This window comes from Lepisma saccharinum, chromosome 1 (assembly GCF_977018435.1).
Source record: "Lepisma saccharinum chromosome 1, izLepSacc3.1, whole genome shotgun sequence".
In the NCBI taxonomy this organism is placed as follows: domain Eukaryota; kingdom Metazoa; phylum Arthropoda; class Insecta; order Zygentoma; family Lepismatidae; genus Lepisma; species Lepisma saccharinum.
The window spans coordinates 142925570-142947436 of NC_139229.1; the positions used below are offsets into that span (position 1 = coordinate 142925570).

The window sequence follows — 21867 nt, forward strand, 5'->3', positions numbered from 1 at the left end:
ATTAAGTAGTGAAATTTTGGGCTGTAGTCAGTGGCAGAACGTTGACATGGAATGCCCAAGAATAAGGTTCAATCCCTGGTTGATCATCAGATTATCACTAACTTTCCAATGTGTCAATATTTATAAATCAAGTTTTCCAAAAACAAGTAACCTCCTTTTGAAATATTGATAGATTCACATGCAAGACATTCAGAATATGACACGAGTCATTTGATGACAAAATCCACTTTGACAAAATATGTACCAGAGCACATTTTACATAATTTTCAATACATTTCAACTCCACAAAAGTAATAACCCATGAGGTCCAGTGCCTATCTACCAACTACTGGGCTTACTTCCATCAAAAGTGTGAAATCATCCAACTAGCTACGGGGTGACATGTGGTCAGCACGATGAACCTCCAGTCGTCGTAAGTTTTCCATGACCAGGCTACCCTACTCATTCATAACTCTCCAATCTCTATACGAAGTTGGGTGGCTACTGGTCCCATACACTGGCCGAAATTTCAGGAGAAAAGTTGTTATGCTTCCCCCCAGGAGACTTGAAAACTTGCACCTTAGACTGCACAGCCAAAGTGTGCGACAACTCCACAAAAATGCAGAACAATTTTTCAGACTCTACAGAATGCCCCAATTCCAAAAATATAACAGTGCAGCCTTAATACTTGTTTATAATGATAAATATCTAGTACATTTCTGCAAATCTACGAGTGTCGTTTGAAGAGTTCTAAGAATGACCAACAGATGGCCGCATGAGTTGAGAACGATGCATGCGAGTGGAATCCCCTACCCTTCAAGGGAATACCTTCATAGTATCGCCCAATAGCCTTCCTTTGTTTTGAGAAGCAGAAAAAGCACAGCAGGTGTGAGTAGTGCAAAATGGAGAAGATTGGGCACTGCGCGGTGATAAAGTACTTTGTGTAAAATTAAATGAAAGCAACAGAAATTCATGCCGGTAGGCAGAACACTTTTGGGGACTCTGCTCTTTCATTTGCCACTGTGTCAAAGTGTACTAACGAGTTTAAATGTAGCCGTGAGCGCTTAGAAGTTGACTCACATACCGAAAGTCCAAAATCAGCAACGACGGCAGAAATGATTAAAAAGGTCCATTATATGTTGTTGGAGGACCGTTGTCAGAAGGTGCGTTAAATTGCTGACGCTATAGGCATCTCAAGTAAATGGGTATTTCGTATTGGATGGAAGAATTGGGGATGAGAAAAATGCCTAACATGGGTGCCGCGTCTGTTGACAGTCGATCAGAAGTGAATGCAGATGTGAGTGTCTGGACAGTTTTAAGAAGAACCAAACCGATATTGTGTGCAGATTCATAACTACAGATGGAACGTCGATACACTACTACATGCCCAAGACAAAAGAACAATCAAAACAGTGGAAGCATTATGATTCACCATCACCAAAGAAGGCGAAAGCAATCAAATAAGCAGGAAAAATCATGGCATCTATTTTTTGGGATGCGAAGGGCATCCTGTTAGATTATCTCCCAACTGGATCCACAATCAATGGACAGTTCTATGCTAACCTTCTCTACCAACTGGACATAAATATTTGTGCAAAAAAGAATTGAAGACAAAAAATCATCATGCATCAGAACAATGCCTGGCCCCACAGTGTGTTGTTGCAATGGCAAAAATTGACAAATTGAAGTATGATTTGCTGCCACACACTGCTTATTCGCTTGACCTGGCAAACTCAGACTTTCATCTCTTCCCACAACTTAAAAAAAATCCTTGGTAGAAAGTGATTTTCATCAGATGAAGACGTGAAAGTGGCAGTAAAGGACTATTGTGCAAGCATTGAGGAATCTGCATTTTGTGATGAGGTCATGGTGCTGAAACGTCGCTTATGAAGTGCATTGCTCTCAAGGGAGACTATGTAGAAAAATAAAACCAATTTAAACAGGTATTTTTTTTCCTTTGTCATTCTTAGAACTTTTCAAATGACCCTCATACATTTGGGTAATCTGCTGTAGAGGCAAAATTTCTAGGGCTGAACCAATATATTGGTGGTATTGGTCTTGGAAATTACGTTGGAATTGTCTCACTGATACTAGCAGATACTTTTCGGGCAATTGTGTTTTGCTGGAATATGGGCAAAATTTGGATTGTTCATTTATTATGCACTAATTGTGTTAAAAATGAATTTGGTGATTAAATGGCCCCTTTTTTTAGTGTAATTGTTTGAATCTTCCAAAGCAACAGTGGGAAATTTGTGCATAATTACAATGGGTAAATATTAATATTATGATCAACTTTTGTTATGACTCATGTTACAGGACTTAAGACTGTTAGATATTTTGTTACAATGTTGGCTCAGCCCTAAAAACTTCTGCAAACATGGGCAATAAAATAATAACATTGACAACATTAACTTCTACTATAAGAAATTCTACATGGAACTTCCCAGCTCATGAAAAATGCAAAGGTGATAGTGATGACTGGAAATCAGGTAGGTAGTTGCACACAGAAAACTCCACTTCACTAGAGAACTAATAAAAGGACTTTACCCTTTTAATATTGTCATAAAACTCCTAGGACAGGCTTGAAAAAGAAACATTACAAATTTATTGTACTTGTAAGGGGTGGCAATATACATTGAAACAATTTGCAAGTATTTTACAGCATTGAATGTGAAAGTTTGATAGCATTACATAAAGATCTCATTTTAATCAATGAAATATTCAGTACCATTAACACCTCAACCCAGAGCAACTTCAGATCATCCTACTCCAAAAAGGATTTCATGCTTGTGCAATAAAAGTGGCATATTCAGTGGACCGTCAATTATACTTTTTGAGGAGCCTGGAACACATTATATATATATATATATATATATATATATATATATATATATATATATATATATATATCAAAGAAGGTAAAAGGAAACGCTCACCGGACAGTAGAAAAATTCAAAATTTTCGCTAACTTCGTAGCATCATCAGTGTGAGGAGAAAGACTGAACTGGAAGTTGGGGCCCTGCAGAGTTGCCAGGTCCCCATCGAAGAAGAAGCGGTGCGTAGAACAAAAAAAAAACACTGTTTCGTCACCAGGCTAGTCTGAAACTGTGAGTGGGTGGGATGGGTTGGGACTTCACTGTCGCCATCCACACCAACCACCACAACATCCCTTTCAATGACTGCTTCCGGGTAGCGATCATCCATCTCCTACCCCAACCAGCCAACACCTCTGTTCCCAAAAGATGGGAGAGGGCCTATCAACCATGAGTGCAACCACTCCACCTGGCCTGAACAAGGCCAACCAGTAATGTCCCTACCTTAACCCACCTGATTCCACCCTCCCAACATACCTATCCCTCCTTCCCTCCCGACCCATCCTGCCCACTCACAGTTTCTGACAAGCCTGGTGACGAAACTGTGTTTTTTCGTTCTACACACCGCTGCTTCTTCGATGGGGACCTGGCAACTCTGCAGGGCCCTAACTTCCATTCAGTCTTTCCGGTGAGTGTTTCCTTTTACCTTCTTTGATTTTTACTTAGCCCTTTTGGCCCTCCTTGCTTTTATCCAATATATATATGACAAAGGGAAGGAGGGCCACAAGGGTTAAATAAAAAGTGAAAGAGGACAGAGGAAACGCTCACCAGATGTAGAAAAACTTCAAATATTCGTGACTATTTGTCACATCATCGGGAGTAGAAAGAAGGATCATGTGGTGAGCGGCATCAACAGTGTGATAGAGTGGCCTGCAGGGTTGCCAGGTCCAGAAAAAAGTAGTGTTTCACACACATGTCTGCTTTTTCTTTCTGGACCTGGCAACCCTGCAGGCCACTATCACACTGTTGATGTCGCTAACTACATGAACCTTCTTTCTACTCCCGATGATGTGACAAATAGTCACGAATATTTGAAGTTTTTCTACGTCTGGTGAGCGTTTCCTCTGTCCTCTTTCACTTTTTATTTAGCCCTTGTGGCCCTCCTTCCCTTTATCATATATATATATAATGGATAAAAGCAAGGAGGGCCGAAAGGAAACACTCACTGGACAGTGGAAAAGTTCAGAATTTTCGCTAACTTTGTCGTAGCATCCTCTGTGTGTGAAGAAAGACTGAACCGGAAGTTGGAGCCCTGCAGAGTTGCCAGGTCCCAATCGAAGAAGAAGCGGTGAGTCACCAAGCTCGTCGAAAACTGTGAGTGGTTGGGATGGGTTGGGTTGGGAGGGAGGGTGGGGACGTTACTGGGTGGCCTTGTTCAGGCCATGTGGAGTGGTTGTGCACTCATGGCAGATATATAGGCCATCTCCCATCTTTTGCGAACAGACGTGTTGGCTGGTTGAGGTAGGAGATGGATGATCGCTACCCGGAAGCAGTCATTGAAATGGATGTTGTGGTGATTGGTGTGGACGTCGACAGTGAAGTCCAGGTTGTGGGTGGAGGAGCAGTGTTTATTGATGAGGAGGTTGAGGGCAGTTTATGTTTCCCCCAAGTAAAAATCACCACAGATGTTGCAGGTGAGGATGTAGATCAGGTTTGAGGCGTGGCAGGTCCCTTTGGGATGGAGGGTAAATTTGCCAGTGGCCATGTGCACCTGGAGGGTGTGAGAGGTGATGAGGATGGGGCAGGTTTTGCACCTAGGGCCGTTGCATTTATGGGCAGAGGGGATGTTGGTTGTGTGGTGAAGGAGTGTTGTGGACCAGGATGTTTTGGAGGTTGGGGGGGGGGGGGGGGGTTTGAAAATCACTCTGGGCTTGTCGGGAAATATGTTTTTGGTTTCAGGATCACTGTGGAGAATGGGGAGAAGAGCGTGTAGTGTGTGCCTGATTTTGTTGAGATGGGGATGATATTGGGTGATGAGTGCAGGTGGGTTGGTGGCAGCAGGTTTCATGGTGGTAGTGGTGTGTGAGGCAGCTCGTGATATTTGTTTGGTGACCAGGATGGAGGAATATCCCGGGTTGACCAGGGCTTGGTGTAGGCGGAGGTTATAATTCTGGCGGGAGGTGGGTGAAGTGTTGAGGCACTGTCCCCTGAGGGCCAAGGAGAATGGAATGGCTTTTTTGGTGTGAAACGGGTGGGAGCTGGAGAAGTGTAGGTATTGCATGTGGTTGGTGAGTTTTGTGTGCATAGAGGTTGTCAGATGTCCTCCCTCTATGTGCACGTCCACATCCAAGAAGGTGATCTGGTTGGGGGAGTGCGTCCAGGTGAATTTTATGGAATGGAAGTGATTGAGTTGATCCAGGAAAGCTGATAAGGATGGTTCTCCATGTGTCCAGAGCCTGAAGATGTCGTCGATGAAGCGGATCTGGAGGAGGGGTTGGGTATCCAGGAACTCTTGCTAAAGTTTTGCCCATGAAGAGGTTTGCGTAGGATGGGGCCATTCTGGCACCCATGGCTGTACCTTGGATCTGTAGGAAATGTTGGTTTTCAAAGGTGAAATTGTTACATGTGAGAACAAGGTCAGGAAGTTGGTGCTGGGTTTGTGAGGTTTGTGTCTACTATTGAGGTAGAATTCTATGGTTGTTGCGGAGATCTAGAAGAGCTTTCTGTTTGGAGGGATTGAGGTTTGGATGGTTGTGGAGGTCATTTAAGAATGAGCTGTCAGAGGTGATGGAAATGATGGCAGTGATGTACCTTTCCAAGGGGTGGCTGGTAGATGGGGGGGGGGCTAAATTACAAGAGGCTTGGGTGGGTTTCATTGGTAGTAGTTTGGAGTGAGGGTTTTTTGGCCCAGAAGTGTTGCCATTGGAGGTTGCGAGCAAAGGTGTGTATGTCAAAAAGCAGGCGGAATTGTTTGGGGGTAAGGCCTTTGGATAAAACAGCTATTTCATCAGTGCTAAGTTTATGGCTGGATAAACTGAGTACAGTCTGGTTGTTTTGGAGTGGGTTAGGGTCATTGGTGGTCATGGATCTGGTGGGGGTGGGTTTGTCCATTGACTGGTTGTTTTCCAAGATGTGATGAGTGGGGGTGCAGATTTGGTTTTAAGGGGGGTCTGTGGTGGTGTGGGAGGGGTGGGCAATGTTAAAGGGGGTGTTACGTAATAGTGGGAATGTTGGTTTGGGACTGAAATTGGGTGGAAGTGGTAGAGGGAGAGTGCAGCCAGTCTGAAAAACTTTACGGCAGAGATTGGAGAGTTTTTGGAGGTGTTTAGTGTTAAGGTCACTGGCGATGGAATGGGCGGTGTACCAGGAGGAGTCTATTTTGTGATGGTGGTTACCTGGGGTCAGCAACAGGATTTTGGTAAGGGATTAATAGAAATGGACAGTTCTCGGGAGCGATTTAGCTGGGATCTGTACATGGCGTGGTTCTGGTTCAGTCTTTCTTCTTACTCTGAAGATGCTACGATATAGTTAGCGAAAATTCGAATTTTTTCCACCGTCTGGTGAGTGTTTCCTTTCTCCTTCTTTATATATATATATAATATATATATATAATGGATAAAAGCAAGGAGGGCCAAAAGGGCTAAGTAAAAATCAAAGAAGGTAAAAGGAAACACTCACCGGACAGTAGAAAGATTCAAAATTTTCGCTAATTTATAGCATCATCGGTGTGAGAAGAAATAGACGGTTCCGTCACACCGATGATGCTATAAATGCTATAAATTAGCGAAAATTTTGAATCTTTCTACTGTCCGGTGAGTGTTTCCTTTTACCTTCTTTGATTTTTAATATATATATATATATATATATATATGCACGAAACACATCAAATCCAGGTTCCAGTGTAGGGTGGGGGGCCATCAAACAATGTAGCAAAAACTATTCTGTGTGTTTCACAGAGTACTGGAATACTTTTCTGTACAATTTAGAGTGCTAATGCAGATGTTTACAATATGGAATACAATAGGCAATTATGATTAGTTGACTAACAGTGCATTTTCTTAGCCTAACTTTTGGGTCATTTGGAAAAAATCTTCCACACAGAAAACCCATTTTATATCAGGATGTCACAAAATATGGACTGACGTAGCCGTTGCAAATAACTTTGTATGCTAGTTGCATGAACTAAAGATTTAATAGCACTCTCTTTCATATGCACAAAAATGTTTTAATTCGCCTTGGTCACCAACTGACAATTTCTCCAAATGTTCTAGGTTTGACTTGTAGTCTTAGCATCCTTTTCCGAGTGTCCATCAATTTCATCTAATCATTTCATTGTTGCAATTAACCTAAACAGGCAGAAAAGCAACATAAAATAAGAAACACAAGTTTATTAAGCCTACTTTTAAGATCCCAAAGGCCAACTAGGGACTGGACTTAGTTGTGAAATAGGGTTTGTACCATTGAACTCTTCAATATGCGATGACATACGCTGATCTTGCTACGACTTGAAAACTCACCCGATATATTCAGTGCCTCTTCACTTGGCCTTCGCTTCCGTGCCTTTGGCGACTGGTGGCCGCTTACGCCTTCCACAGACTTTCTACGTTTCAGAGCCCTCTTCTGGCCTGTTGGTTTGTTCTGCTGCTTGGCAGCCTTGGTTGCCACATCAGCTGGCTGCTTCATCGAGCTCCGGCAGAAGTGCAGGATGACCATGCACACAAAGACTTCAATGATGATGAGAACAATGTGCTGCCCAACAACCTGCATGAAAAATAATGTTTGTAACCAATAATCCAAAGTCATTTGCACAAACATGATATCATAACCAATATATAAATTTATCAACATCTATAACCAATAGTGTGTAAATCAGATATACTTTCATTTGAAAGATGAAGTGAATTTTTTCTTCCATATTGTGTCACTAAATATGTCAAAATACATGAAATGAATGATTTCTGCAGGATAATGTAGGAATTATAAAATATATTTCACGTTTATAATATCTGATAAGATGAAAACCTATTACGATTTTTTTTTTTTTTAGTTTTTTAAAATTCAATTTTCAAATCAAGTCTGGTATTTTATTCATGGTACCAACAAATGCTGTATATATATATATTAGCTTTTCAGTAGATTATGCTTCAAGAAGTCAAACAGTAAAACACTAAAAATAGTGGCAAATTAGTGCATTTTTGAAGAGAACCTACCCCTGCTTTGTGCGACCAGCTCTCCCTCTCCTGCTGAATTTCCAACAGAAAGTTAGCCAAGACAGCTACCTGCTGCTTTAACTCAGTCACCTCATCAGCCCGCTTTTGCTCTCGCTCTTGGCTCTTCTTGTCTGCTTCTCCGATGGTGGCCAGGGTCTTGTTGAACGCCCTCTGCATCTCCTCCACCTGCCTCTTGTAGCGTCGGCTCAGCTCTTCCAGATACTGAGTGCTCAATGACACATTCCGTTCCAAAGCCTGCAGGAGCAAGATTACTTGTAATCAGCAGCATAATACAAACTAGGGAACTTTTACATTTTTTTTTATCTTAAGACTCAACACTGTGCACCTGTTCTTGTTCTCCCACAATTTTTATTCCCCCACTACACATTTCACGGCAGTCATGTATGTCGCACGTAGTGTTTTGGGGGAACAAATCATTGCACTAACTTGTGAGGTAAAGTTGGTTTCAAGTGTGATCTGAACCTTTATGCAAAGTGGCTACATAAGGTATTGAACCTCGGTTCCAATGATAAAACCTTTCCTGTGTATACTGAATTTTACAATAAAAATAGTCATGAAAGACATATCTGGAGCAGTTAATAGGTAATATGAAGTTCAATGTTTTGATTTTCCTAACAAATGAAGGGCTCGAGGGAACAAGTAAGTAAATATCCTGTCGTAAGTGAGGTAGTGGTGTCATTTGATCCAAGATGAAGAGAGGCATCGCTGAGGAATACATTTGGCATTTCCATTCATCAAAGCATATATTCTCCCTACCATTTCATTTAAATGTCCATTAATGTTTTGCAATTAAAATTTCATTTTTCTGGAATTTGACAAGTGTGGTCAGCTCCTGTTCCCCCCCCCCCTTCCACCCTGACCTTTCTTGTCTCATCAGAAATGTTGACAACTACATGCTTTTCATTCTTCTACAATTTAACCTTTTACTTTGCCTAGCTCATGATGACCTTTGTTTCGAAGGCTGGAATGTTGAACTTATGCTCTAAATAAGTCTTACTATTTTATTTTTATGAGTGCAGAAAGAAAAAAATAAGAAATTTTCCTGAACTTGACAGTCTCCTGATGTTCAAGTTTTGACAATCTGCACATTATTATTTTTTTTGCAAAGACCTATTTTTCACTGTCTACTGTCTGAATAAATAAGTAGTGCAGTTCATCAGTCTGTACCATTGGAGATGAAAAAAATAAACTTTACACTGATGAAGTATTTAATTTGTTTGTGGTTTTTTTTTTAACCTTCTGGCTGCAAAGCAGGGTTGGCATTGTGCCAATTTTTTTTTAAAAACCCAACCCAGGTGGATTATTTCATTGTTTTTTTTTAGATAAAACCTGGGCAAAACTGTTTTTTTAAAGTTGTTTAAAATATATATTTTAAAAATGAAATACATTTTCCCCTGGTAGTTACGTACCATTAACATTCAATTTGTATTGCTTTATATCCTGTCCCAGCTATATCTGGAGCACGCAAACGAAAACAAATCTTTGCGCAAGTAGTGACGTGAAACTGCTCCATCAGTGAACACGTGAGAGGAAACTGGATTCTGTGGAAAGGGAAAAGGGGGGAGGGGTAAGCTAGTACAGTTACCAGCATTTGTAGGAGCGTGTACTGATTCACTCCACCAACTCTTATTTCCTCCCCTTCTCTAATGTTATGCACAGCCTTGCTCCAGACGTAGTTGGGACAGGGTATAGTTGACTGAACCAAAAGCTATTTAACATTTCTGTTAACATATTCTGTGGTAAGATATTTGTCCAACAGTTTGATTCTACTCATCCAGGAGGGTGTAACAGTTAATGCTGTTGCGTTGTGATCAGTTTTCTGGGTTCGTTTCCCGGAGGAGAGACACTTGTGTATCGAACAATCAGACTACCAGGGGGGAGGGGTACAAAATATGTTATAACCAGTGCTTGTTTTTTTTTCTGCCAGTCAACAACGTTACTCTATACTGGCACCTTATTATAGGTGAGGACTAATAACATTTTATTTTAACAAGAGAAATGCCTATGATGCAAGAGGTCCCGGATTCAAATATCAGCCTAGGCATGGGTATTATTTGTATGTCCCTTCATCAATTTCATCATATAATCACTCATTCTCATCTCCGTGATTAGCCAAATGTGACAGAAAAGAAGTAAAATACACTAATCAATCAATCAAACAAGAGAAATGTTTGTGCATGTATAGCTATATACTTGGACACATCATAGTTTGTGAACATAACACAATTTTGAGTAGTTTCTATGATGAACACATTAACAAGTAACACAGTAACATAACCAACAGTGGCATAGCAACATATCACGAGACCCTGGACGAGATTAGAATGCGAGGCCCACGTTCTTTAAATTTGAAATCTCAATGTGAATAGATACAAAATCTTCAGGCATAGGTACCAACTTGGGGAGGGGGGGGGGGGGGCAGACACACTCTATGCCTTAAAAATTCCTCAAGTAGTATACACATTATAAGTAAGAAAAAATATTGTTGTCAATCTCGCCCCACTATATTTACATATGATGTCAGCAGATTATCATATTTGAATACTAATAATAAATTACTGACTAAATCGATATTTAATAAAATGCTACGGAGAAATTTACACTTGGCAGATGTATAGTCTTGTAATGCACTGCTGGAATTTTCTTTAATCAATTAGTACCTTTATGAAGATTATCTTCAGGCACTAAGACAACTGAAATATCCTAAACTTTTAATCAGAAATTCAAACTACGAGTCCTTAAATATAACCTATATTATTTTTAATGGGCTTTTCTTTCTTTTCTCATTTCAAAAGTTGAAGGATGTAAATTTCACAAGAGGAAAATATCGAAGGACGCACATAAAATGTTTCATTATCAACAAATCTTTAAATGTTGGTTATTTGCTCCATACGTGTGAAATCTTTGGTCCAACTATACTGACTTTTTTTTAACAATAAAATCACTCAGTTCAATTCCTTTTCCTTCGAAAATGTAGGGCCTGCAACATGGGGAAAATCAGTTTTTCATCCACCATCTTCAAACACATTGTCCCATTTTCCTCATAAGTTTTCTAGCTGCAGAAATAATTTTACCTAAATGATTCTAAATTTTCAACAGTTATCATTGCCACTAAATAGATGACTTATTGCTCTCTGCCCATCCACACTAACTCATGCTCCTCCTAAATCATGCATCATATTTTGATAATTTTATTTTCAAATTATAGTACAAGTACATAATGCTCCTGCAAGTTTCATGCACAAAGGTCAAAACTATGGTGTATTCAAAAGTTTGAAAATCTAAAAAATCAAAATATGTAAGCATACATACTTTAGTACCCTACACCTTGGAAAAAAAAGGAAAAAAACAAATTCTGGTAGATCATAAAGGTGCATAACTTACATGGGTATACATAGGCTCCTAACCAGACATAAATAACATTTATTTTGCAACCCATTATGATGAGAAATGAGAAAAATTATTTAAAGAGTGTTCCCATATAATTATGCCACAATTAACGACATTTCAATAAACTGTACTCAATTCTCGCTTGTAATGCTTTAAACATGCAAAAATTTCTTGTATTAATTGATCATCACAAGTGAAACTATGATGTGCCACATAAGGAAGTGCCTGATAACCAAAGTGCTACCACATTACAAAATTATAAGCATTGTACAACTATACTGCATCAATCAATGCAAACGTTTTATCTAAAAATGTCTGATACTTTATCTTTCTTGTTTCTTGGATACATATTATTTTCATTTCTGTTAAAATAACATTTCTAACATGATTTGAGTAAAATAGCTTGAAAAAAAAAAAAAAACACTGTCTTGTACTACATCCATTTTTTTTAATATTGCAAGCTCTGCTAAGCCTTTTCTCTCAAGTTTAAAAAAAATGACAATTGTAGAACCTCACAAGTATTTAAAGCAATAATTTAGAACATTTTCTGAAAAAAAAAAGAAAACACACGGGGAGAACTGGGCTTCGACCACCCGGGCCAACCCTGCTGCAAAGTAAGTCAGATTTTAACACTGTTGTTGTGGAACGTTTTGTAAAAAGTGATTGTTTTATGCAATTGTTGTGTGTGTCCTCTGAATCTTTCTTTTCTATATATTAAAATGACAATGATGTCCACGAAGTGTGTATACATACCTTAATCCTATTGGAGAGTCTCACAAACAAAGTCTCCTTTTGTTGCTGATTGGGAGTGCTGGAACTTCCATCCCCAACGCTCCTTCCTGCCTCACTCGATCCTACAGGGACGGGAGTGCTCTGGGTTGTGTCAGATGACTCGAACGCAACCTCCTTCAGTTCAGACAGCAGGGAATCCAGTGACATGTCCTGAACTGGAGCAGTAATTTTGGTTGGATCCTGAAAAACTTCCGGCTGCCCAGCCACCACATCTTGCTCTTTGGTCACGTTAGCAGCTACACTTTCATCATCTATTGGCGGAGTTGGACTTTCCATCGTATCATTGACTACCGTCCCGTTGTGTTCAGTGTCTACGGTCGTTTGGTTGGAAAAGGGTAAAGGAGTAGATTTTATGGGATCCTCAGTCTTCATGGCAGTCTCAATCACCACCTTCTCATCTTGGCTTTTTAGAAACTCTTTTTGATCGTCATCTTTTAGAGTTCTTGTTGGGCTAATCTGATGTATAATACTAGATTCATTGTCCCTAATCGTGGCACCATCACTCAAACCAGTTCCTACCACACTTTGACTTGCACGATCGTTACCGGTAGGTGTGCTGGGAACGTTCACCGTGCACGTTGATTCCGTAGACGGCAACAGCACGGCCTCGTAATCAGAATCCTCTTTAAGAGTTTCAGTGTCACTGATGTTTTCGGCATGGCTGATGTTTAACACCACTTTCTTTTCCATCACGGCTAACACGTTACACAGGGCGATGATATATTTCTTTGGCAATAGAGACGCAAGGTAGTGAATCCGATCCTTCCCTTCCTTGTTCGGCCTCAGGGGATACGGCGCTCCAATTCTAAAATCCAATCCGTAATCTTTACACATGCTACTTCTCAAAGTTTCTTGCACGAACGACGATGTCATCATTTGCGAAAGGGAACTGCCCTGACAGCTCAAAACATTGTACACATCACTGAACAGTGCATCACTGCAATTATCACACACTATGATGTAACTTGGTGTCACACAGTAAGTCCTTGATGGCTTATTTTCATCAACACCAGCTTCGATAATTGGAAGGGGTGTTGTCATGTTAGAAGATTCACCTGAAAACAAGAAAAAGATATATCAATGAAGTGTATGAAATTTGGAAATATTCAGTTTCTTTCTTTTCTTTTATAATAAATCTTAAAGTGAAGAGGTACAGTTTTGTATAAGATGCACAATTATTAATTATTAATTCTGTCAAAGTACTCGCAAGTACTGGAAGAAGAAACTGTCAACTTCTAGGTTCTTATGTTTTATTCTGAAGTTTATGAAAAATATCATTAGTAAATATGTTTCATCTTCCATCTGTTTCTAACAGAGAATGGAACCTCTCACTCAACTTTGATTTTCACTAATCAATGTGTTGGCTATTTTCATGAAGGTCAATTTATACTATTCAACAGTTTATATATTCTTTCCACTCATGCTGTGCAGTTATATTACAGTATGACCAAGATAAGAATGCCACTGTGGCGCTGTAGTCACATTTTCAACTGGGAGCGAGTGAAGGAAGCATGGGCGATGCAATCAGCTCCTTGCATTGTACCTGTATTCCTGCATTGCCAAATTGTGCAGCACTGTCAAAAGACACGAGAGAAGGGGAAGTCAGAGGAGAAAAGGATCGTGCATTGTAGTTAATGAGTTTGACAGGAAAGTGAGGCAATATCATCAAAGACATATCTTTGGAATTATGAAAAATGTACAATTTAATTTTGAGTCAAAAATGTATAGCAGAAGTAATTTAAATTAAATCATTGCCATTTTAATACATTATCTCATCAGATTGCAAAGGTTATAAATTGTTAACTATTCTGAACAACTGGCATTGGTTAAGCCTAATCCCAATGGTCACAAAACCAGGCACAATACAAGACCAAAGATGAAGCACCTAAAGCAAAGTTAGAAAAAGCATCTCACCTCCTTTAACAAGAGCTTCAGCAGCCTTTTTCACAATACTCATGACAGCATCCCTTGCACTTCCGAAGAGATTTTTAGGTGGTCCTCCTCCAGTGTCCATATCTGAAAGGAAGAGGTAATGTTAGTATGGGAATTCACTATATGTATGTTCATTTTAATAGCAGGTATCTTGCAAGTTTAATAAAGAACAATTTTGGTTATTGCACAATACCAATTTTACTCTATATTTTTAAACTAAGCTCTGTGTATACTTTCTGTAGAATGTAATCTCTTCTCTGGTATCTTTGAATATGCTCCTATGTAGTATACAATTGGATATATAGACTACCTTCAAGACACAAAAGGTGAAATTTGTTAAAACACTGAAAAGCTAAGGTGGGCAGTGTTAATTTACTCGACACACACTTTGTACTTGTGACGTACATACACAAAATCTGATTTCCCACTTTCTTCAGATGTGACAAAATTTCATGTATATTTACAAGCTTGATCCATTGCACTTAAGGCTCGGCTGGACCTTTGGCATTCGAATGGGCGAATTTTTTCAAATTTTCCTCTCCATTCGAAAAGCCTCCTGGATATTTCAAAATATGAAAAATTACATACGCTTAGAATTCCTTCTAGAGCATCGATGTGAATTTTCATATTAATTGCAGTTTGTTAGTGGGTTGTTCACCTCAGTTTTAGTTCAATTTTCATTGATAAATACGGAGAAACTAGTACTCACTTTTATCCGCGAAGCTGTTTTTTCTTCTTTTTCGATTAATTTCAGTGGAAGTTCCAACGAGGATGGTGGCAGTGGCCACTGAAATTAATCGAAAAAGAAGAAAAAACAGCTTCGCGGATAAAAGTGAGTACTAGTTTCTCCGTATTTATATACTACCGCGTCTCCCTTTTCCCAATTATGAAATTCATTGATAAATGTAAAATTAATAGTACAATACACTATATTTTTGGTAGTTTTATATTGTTTCTCTGGAGAGCATGTGTTCTCACAAAATATTACATGAAAAACAACTGAACAACCACAAATACAAGAATAATAATTCTACAAAGCAAGCAATATGTACATACAAGAATCACCAGATTAATTGATGATTGAAATTAATGCTTCAATGATGAAGGAACAAACTCAACGAATGTCAATGATAACCATTCTGCCCTAGAGGTTGACACACTGAAATCCTGATGAGAAAAGTCTACCATGCCTTTGAAGCACCATACATGCTATGAAAATTTAATCACATTTTAAGGATTACATTGTACAAAAGAATTGTTATGTCAATCCTTGTTGCATATTAAGGAAAAATCTAGAAAGTTAAATAAAAAGATGCCCAATAAAAGTAACAATAAACACCACCAGAAAACCAAAGCGTGAAAAATGATAACAGGCTACAAAAAACAAACATACTGATTGTACAATTACCCAAAGGCTCATCATCATCATCGAGATCAGGTGTGGCTTCTTGCGTTTCATCTTCAGTCTCCAGAACTTCAAACTCGCTTGTTCCATACACTCGAAAGAGTGATATGGGGCAATAGTGCTCTGATCCATAGTGAGAAACTAGCTCCACCTATCAAAAATAAAAAGTTTTAAAACTTCTTTCACAGTGTAATATACATAATCACGTACTCTCACATATTAACAGGTCTTACATTCAAAGTTTATTCAAATATTTTCAGTAATACATAGTGCTACGATGGAGGTGGAATAAAAACATTAAGTTTGTTCTGTACTTTTTAACAGACTGGGGATAACACATTGTAAAATTTGAAGGGAATACATATGAATGGTTGATTCATAATTCTTCCAACATATCAGAACCATTTCCAGTGCATTCCACACGAAGTTAATCAAAAAGTGGTTGAAAGTATTAAGGAAATGTTAAAAGAAAATGCAGAGAAATCCAGACTTCCTCTTGACAAGGCCTCCACACCATGGGCCCACCAAATAATTTATGATACTATGATAATCCTGCCTTTCTTAAACATTCCTTAACCATTTTTTTAAAAAATCAGTTTTAATGTTTTGATCCCTCGCTATCCCTGAGGAAGAAACTAGAAATAGTTATGTTGGAAGGAAGAATTAGGATTCAACCACTAGGAAGTATATACTTACAATTTTTTATCATGCATGAGGGCTTCAATTGCTTGATTATAGAAACCAAGCTCTGAATGCACAGGTTAGTCATTGGTAAAATAATTTTTAGGGCTGAGCCGATACTGATGGCTGGAATTCATTTACTGATACCAGCCGATACTTTTCCGGCATTTTGAGATTTCACGGGGTCAGCAAAAATGGCGTGCGACACTTTCGCAGAGTCTAATTATCCTGGACATTATGCAAAATTCAAATTTCCTTTTTAATGTGCACCAATTTTGCATGAAAAACTATGTTTTGTGGTTACATCATACCTATTTCAATATTCTGATGCAAGTCTTGAATATTATAAAGCAAATTCGTAGGTAAATAATTGGAGAAGAATATTTACACAGCAATATTGATCAATATTTTGAACAAATTTTAATTATTGCAAGTTTCAAGTATCGGTAAGAGTATCGGCATCAGTATCGGTTCAAAGTGGTATCGGCTCAGCCGTAATATTAATATGGAACACATTACTAATTTTAAAATATCTTTCACAGTGGCATATTCCGGGAAGATGGGGGGAATCTATCAAGCTAACACCTTCCTAAAAAAATGGCATTATCCTGTTTGTCGAAATGTAGATCAAATCAAAAATGCAGAAGTAGCTACACTAGCTCAGAAATTGAGTTGTAAAGATGCATAATGTAAACACTCAATTTCTAGGTCTTCAAAGGATCTAAGTTCTCTAGTTTAATAAAAGCTACACAAACTTCTAATATTCTTCATGATCAAGAAATCAAAAGTCTTCACGATATAAATGCATGAGCATAACACCTCAAAGAGTCTATTCAATTGAGTCAACAATACCTTGACAAACTTCCCAAACAGATGAGGTTCCAAGTTGAAGCTCTGGACAGTTCTCTCGTCCTCTGCAACAAAGTTGCCAACATTCCGCCAGTCTCTTGTAGGGTAACGATCGCTCAAGAACACAGAAAACTCACGAGGGGAAGAGGAGAAAAGCTCGAAATTCGCCAACTCGATCTGTAAACAAAAAGAAGTGATGCTTTTCGATTAAACAAAGACAAGCACAAAAGAGAATTAAGGTTGGACTTGCATAAGCATTCAATATTATCAAATCAATCTACATTGTTGTGTACCGTGTGTTTGTTTTCTAAATAACGTGAAATTCACAGGACCCTATAGATGTCCTTCCTTCCCACTGTTCATCTTGCACACAGTGTTCAAGCTCTCACCACAATGAGTAGTATGTTGATCATTCAATCAGCAAACACTTTACAGAATGGGAAAATTTGGTTGTACACAACAACTTTTTTCTTGGATTAGCAGTGGCAATGCGTTACTCGGCATTGATTTATTTTATTTTATTAGTTTTAGCCTTTAGTGGATGAGTGATAAATATGTTTATCTGCACATGTATTTGGCAAAGAATGAGTGGTAAACATGTTTACCACCTCCACATGGCAACAATCAAGTCATATTTCTTCAAAACTATGCATGATATTTTAGTTCTTCCGTTTTTGTTTGTATCCATATGAAAATATGACATACTTGAATCTGAAAATAATATATTTATTATTACTATTAATAAAAAACAACTGGAAAACTTAGATTTTCCCCTAACAACATTATGGGATAGAGTGTATAAATGGGCTATTACTCTTCAAACATGTCTTTTTGTTGACATATTTTACTTGTACCTGTATATGAAATAATGAAAACAAAGGAACTTTTTCACAATGTGCGACACTTTGTCAAATGGAATAGATATATTATGCATCTTTTGGTACACCAAATTACATATTCATTGCTTTACTTGGGGTGGCTACAGACAAGCAGAAATGAAATTCCCCGACTTTTCCAGGTTTTCCAGGATAAATTTCGCATTTTTTCCCCCGACAATTTTGAGCAAAATCCACATATTTGTTCATGGAAACAATACACTTATACAACTTCCAGGTATGGATTGTATTCTCATATATTAGTTTACAAGAAATTGACTTCACTTCTCTATGATTTATATTCAAACTGGAAAATAGTGAATTTGGGAAATTATTACAATTCCCAAGCTAGGGAGTTTTTTCATTTGCAAGCATGTTTAAATAAAATATTTGATTATTTTTCAAGTTACGACTAAACGAGATTAGAGTAAATTAGTTGTTTCTAAGGAAGAATTTGTAATTTCTCATCCCTCTTAGCCTTTTCAGTTATTATATGTTGAGATTTAAACTGATGTGGAGATTTCTAAGCTCTCGTTAATCTAAAACTCTGCTTGCAAAAACCATGACTGCAGACTCTGATGCATTAACAATTGTATCTCTTTTCTATATAAAGCAAAGAAACAACTTAAGCCATGTACAGTTGAGCAAGATATTGGCTTGTTGAAATTACGGCATGTTAGATGCATAAATTACAAAACACAGCATCTGCTGGGCACCAAAAGCCTTAAAATCCCTTATACCTGCATCCCGGGCCATGTTCTGAAAGTGAAGCAATGGAATCGTACAAAACAAAGTGTCATAATTGGCTTACATTATCAATGTGACTTCTCCTTGAATACAAACATTCACAGTATATCCAAGTATACTGTGAAACTGACAAGTGCAGTTACCATTATTGATGGCAAAAAAGGCGTGTGTGTATATGTATATATATATTTTTTTAAAAAGTAATTGAATTTATAGAAGGGACATCTACTGCACTGTACAGGCCTCTGACATAGCTATCAAATATTAAAACAGAAACATGCTGTTGATAACAGCATCCATAAATTTATATACGACACAAGTCCAGAAAGTTAAGTTCTGATAACATTCGAATGTGGCGCTAGTGGTTAGAGTGGTGTGTGGATGTTATGTAAACTGGTACAGTCACAGTGCTGTGAAGGGAGTCTATTTAGAACAGTGCTAGAAGAAAGATGACAGTTCTCATATAATCTCCAGCTGTGAGGTATGTGCCATAATCAGAGTTTTGTATGTTCAGAAGTGGACACCAGCAGAAATCCACTGGCAATTAGAGGTGTACGGGATGGACGTCATAAGTGACAGTATGGTCAGACGATGGTGCAAGTAATTCACAAAATGGGGATCCAATGTGCACAACCCCATACAGCTGAGCGTACATGGGCTCTTTTTTACACCAAATGGAAGCCCCGACCTCATGTGTACCAACTTTCATCTCTTCCTTCAGCTCCAGCGGTTTTGGCACAACACACATTTTGACAGAACGGACTGTTCCAATCTTTGGAGGCAGACACATGGCATAGGCATACAATATTTTGTGCCACACTACACCAAATACCTGGACAACGATTGTGAATATGTCAAAAAGTAAGTTATTGGTCACTAACTTATACAATAAATGCCAATTATCGCGGATGTTCTTGTTTTAATTTATGGCTAATTGGAACTTACTTCCTGGATGCCCTCGCATAAAGCTCCAACCTAATAAATTCAATAACAATAGACGAAAAATGAAAAGGGAAATATTAATGATAGTTGAAATAATATTAAAATACTAATAAGAAATCCTAATATATATATATTTATTTAGTAGAGTTGACAGAGGAGCATCGATTACTGTGGAAAGTGATATGTTTTTAGGATTGAATGATTAAAGTAATTATCAGTACCTATATTAAAATATTTACATATTTATTATTACTTTATTGCATACCATTGGGCACAAGTTCCCTCCATTGTCAAATTAATAATTATCTCTCATGAGGTTAAAAGAACAGGGGGGAGGAGAGTGACTTGCAATGTATGTGAAACAGAAAAGTGGTGTCAAATTTTTGTTAACCTTTGTGTGTATTGTTACATTAAATAAAGTGAGTCAAAAGAGTAGTAAAATTATAGTCTCATCTTTGCAGTCTAGCAGCAGTCTAAGGCTCCATTGATGCATACAATTTTTATCAGATGTTGCAGAATGACAAATGTTGTACCACATCAGAAGAAAAATTGGATGCATAAGATTACCATACATGCATTTCTTGTTGGATGCTGTAGTGAGATAATGTCGCAATTCAAAATTAGTTGGATGGCGGTATCAGTCAAAAAATCTCATGTATCAATGGAGCCTGAATGTTTATCTGACAAAATGTTGTACCACGAGATCTGACAGAAAAAAATCAGTTTGCATAAAAGCCCTCATTTGTTTCCATGTTCCTTCAGAATGTCCCGACAAAATGCTGTTCTACGGTGTCTGACATGTGTCGAACGATGCAGTTTCCATGTTCCTTCAGAATGTCCTGACAAAATGCTGTTCAACGGTGTCTGACATCTGTCGAACGATGCCTTCTGGTCGACAGCTTCGCCCCCCTATTGCTCCCATACAGACAAGAAAAATGATAATTCAATACACTTTACAAGTTATATTTAGAGGTTCATCAAACGTGTCTGCCCCTCTGGAAATTTCTCTCCCCTCACATCCCCACCTTCCAGATGCATAACAGATACCTCAAAGTTTACATCCAGTCTTTAAAAGCAATCATCATTTCATCTCATCTTCACTTCAACAAAAAAAAAAAACTCACCAAGTTTCATTCATCACTAACAGTCCCAGAGATATCAGAATGTTACGTGACATCGACTGTTGCTTCTCACAGCCAGAAAGACTGGTCAGTATAATCTATGATGCATGTAGCTATTATTTTAGGTCCATCAAATTTTGCCTTTGTAGGTACAGCAGTTTGGAAGATATTGATAGGTGACAAGGATGAACATGACCTGCACTTAAGGAAAATGGTAACCAAAAATAAAGTTACGATAAAACTCTCACCTTTTTGGCTTGTATAGCTTCGCACAGCTCAACCACGAACCAAATCCTGTCAGTGCACACATTCAGCATGTACTCATCCCGGTTGGGGGAGAGAATGGACCCTGGGCTAACTACTTCGGGGTTCGAGCCAATTATTTTTGAACCACAATCTGGAGATGCATAGTTCTTCGAACGCAACTTCTTGCTTGCAGCTGTCCTTGCAGATCCATTCAGCACTGTTGTATTCTGACCTGATGGCAAAATAATGCATATTATGTACAACCAATTGAGTAAAATAGAACAAAATTAGAATAGACATTTTTCATGGCACATTCACTTTTTCTTTTTGCCTCATTCATTGAGATGTGCAGAAAGTGGTAGGTTAAACCCAACAAACATCTGGAAACTGACACTCCCCCCCTCAAACACCTGCAAAATTCATGCATTGAGGGGAGGAGGGACAATTTCCACTAGGTCTTTCTCGCTGAGGCAGCTGCCGATCACTGTTGCCAACTTCGCTCTTTTGGAGCCAGATCTGGCTCTTTCATGCACCCGCTCTCTGTCCCACCATGATGCCACCACTGGCTCCAGCCCATAAAGACCAACCTTTGCCATAAGTGTACATTTTGCTGTGACGTGATATACATATAAAGACTGCGTCACCCACCCCCTCTTTCCTCCCCAGGTATTTTTATATATAGCGCTGTACTTAGTGAAGATGACAATATTATTATCCGGGAATCCTTATTTTAGATTTCATATGAACATTATTGGATTACTGAGATGGGTGATGCCGCCAAATCTAGGCAGCAAAAACTAAGAATAAATTTCCATCACTTTAAAGCTAACGGTAATAGCAGTGCCCCCACCCCTCTGACACCTA

The 21867-nt window shown here is 38.5% G+C and overlaps 1 protein-coding gene across 5 annotated transcripts in view; it reads right to left on the reverse strand.

The window, feature by feature from the left end:
* LOC146001950 (SUN domain-containing ossification factor) overlaps window positions 1-21867 on the reverse strand; it is a 168033-nt gene that overhangs the window by 3074 nt on the left and 143092 nt on the right. For 4 of the 5 annotated variants that reach the window (XM_083139671.1, XM_083139688.1, XM_083139694.1 and 1 more), the window contains 7 exons: window positions 21006-21235; window positions 17076-17249; window positions 15531-15693; window positions 14120-14221; window positions 12167-13260; window positions 8003-8257; window positions 7310-7553 (listed from right to left, as the gene is read on the reverse strand). In XM_083139671.1, the coding sequence (XP_082995797.1) occupies window positions 7310-7553; window positions 8003-8257; window positions 12167-13260; window positions 14120-14221; window positions 15531-15693; window positions 17076-17249; window positions 21006-21235 (2262 nt within the window). The remainder of the gene's footprint in view (window positions 1-7309; window positions 7554-8002; window positions 8258-12166; window positions 13261-14119; window positions 14222-15530; window positions 15694-17075; window positions 17250-21005; window positions 21236-21867) is intronic. The other variant, XM_083139681.1, reaches the window with a different exon arrangement.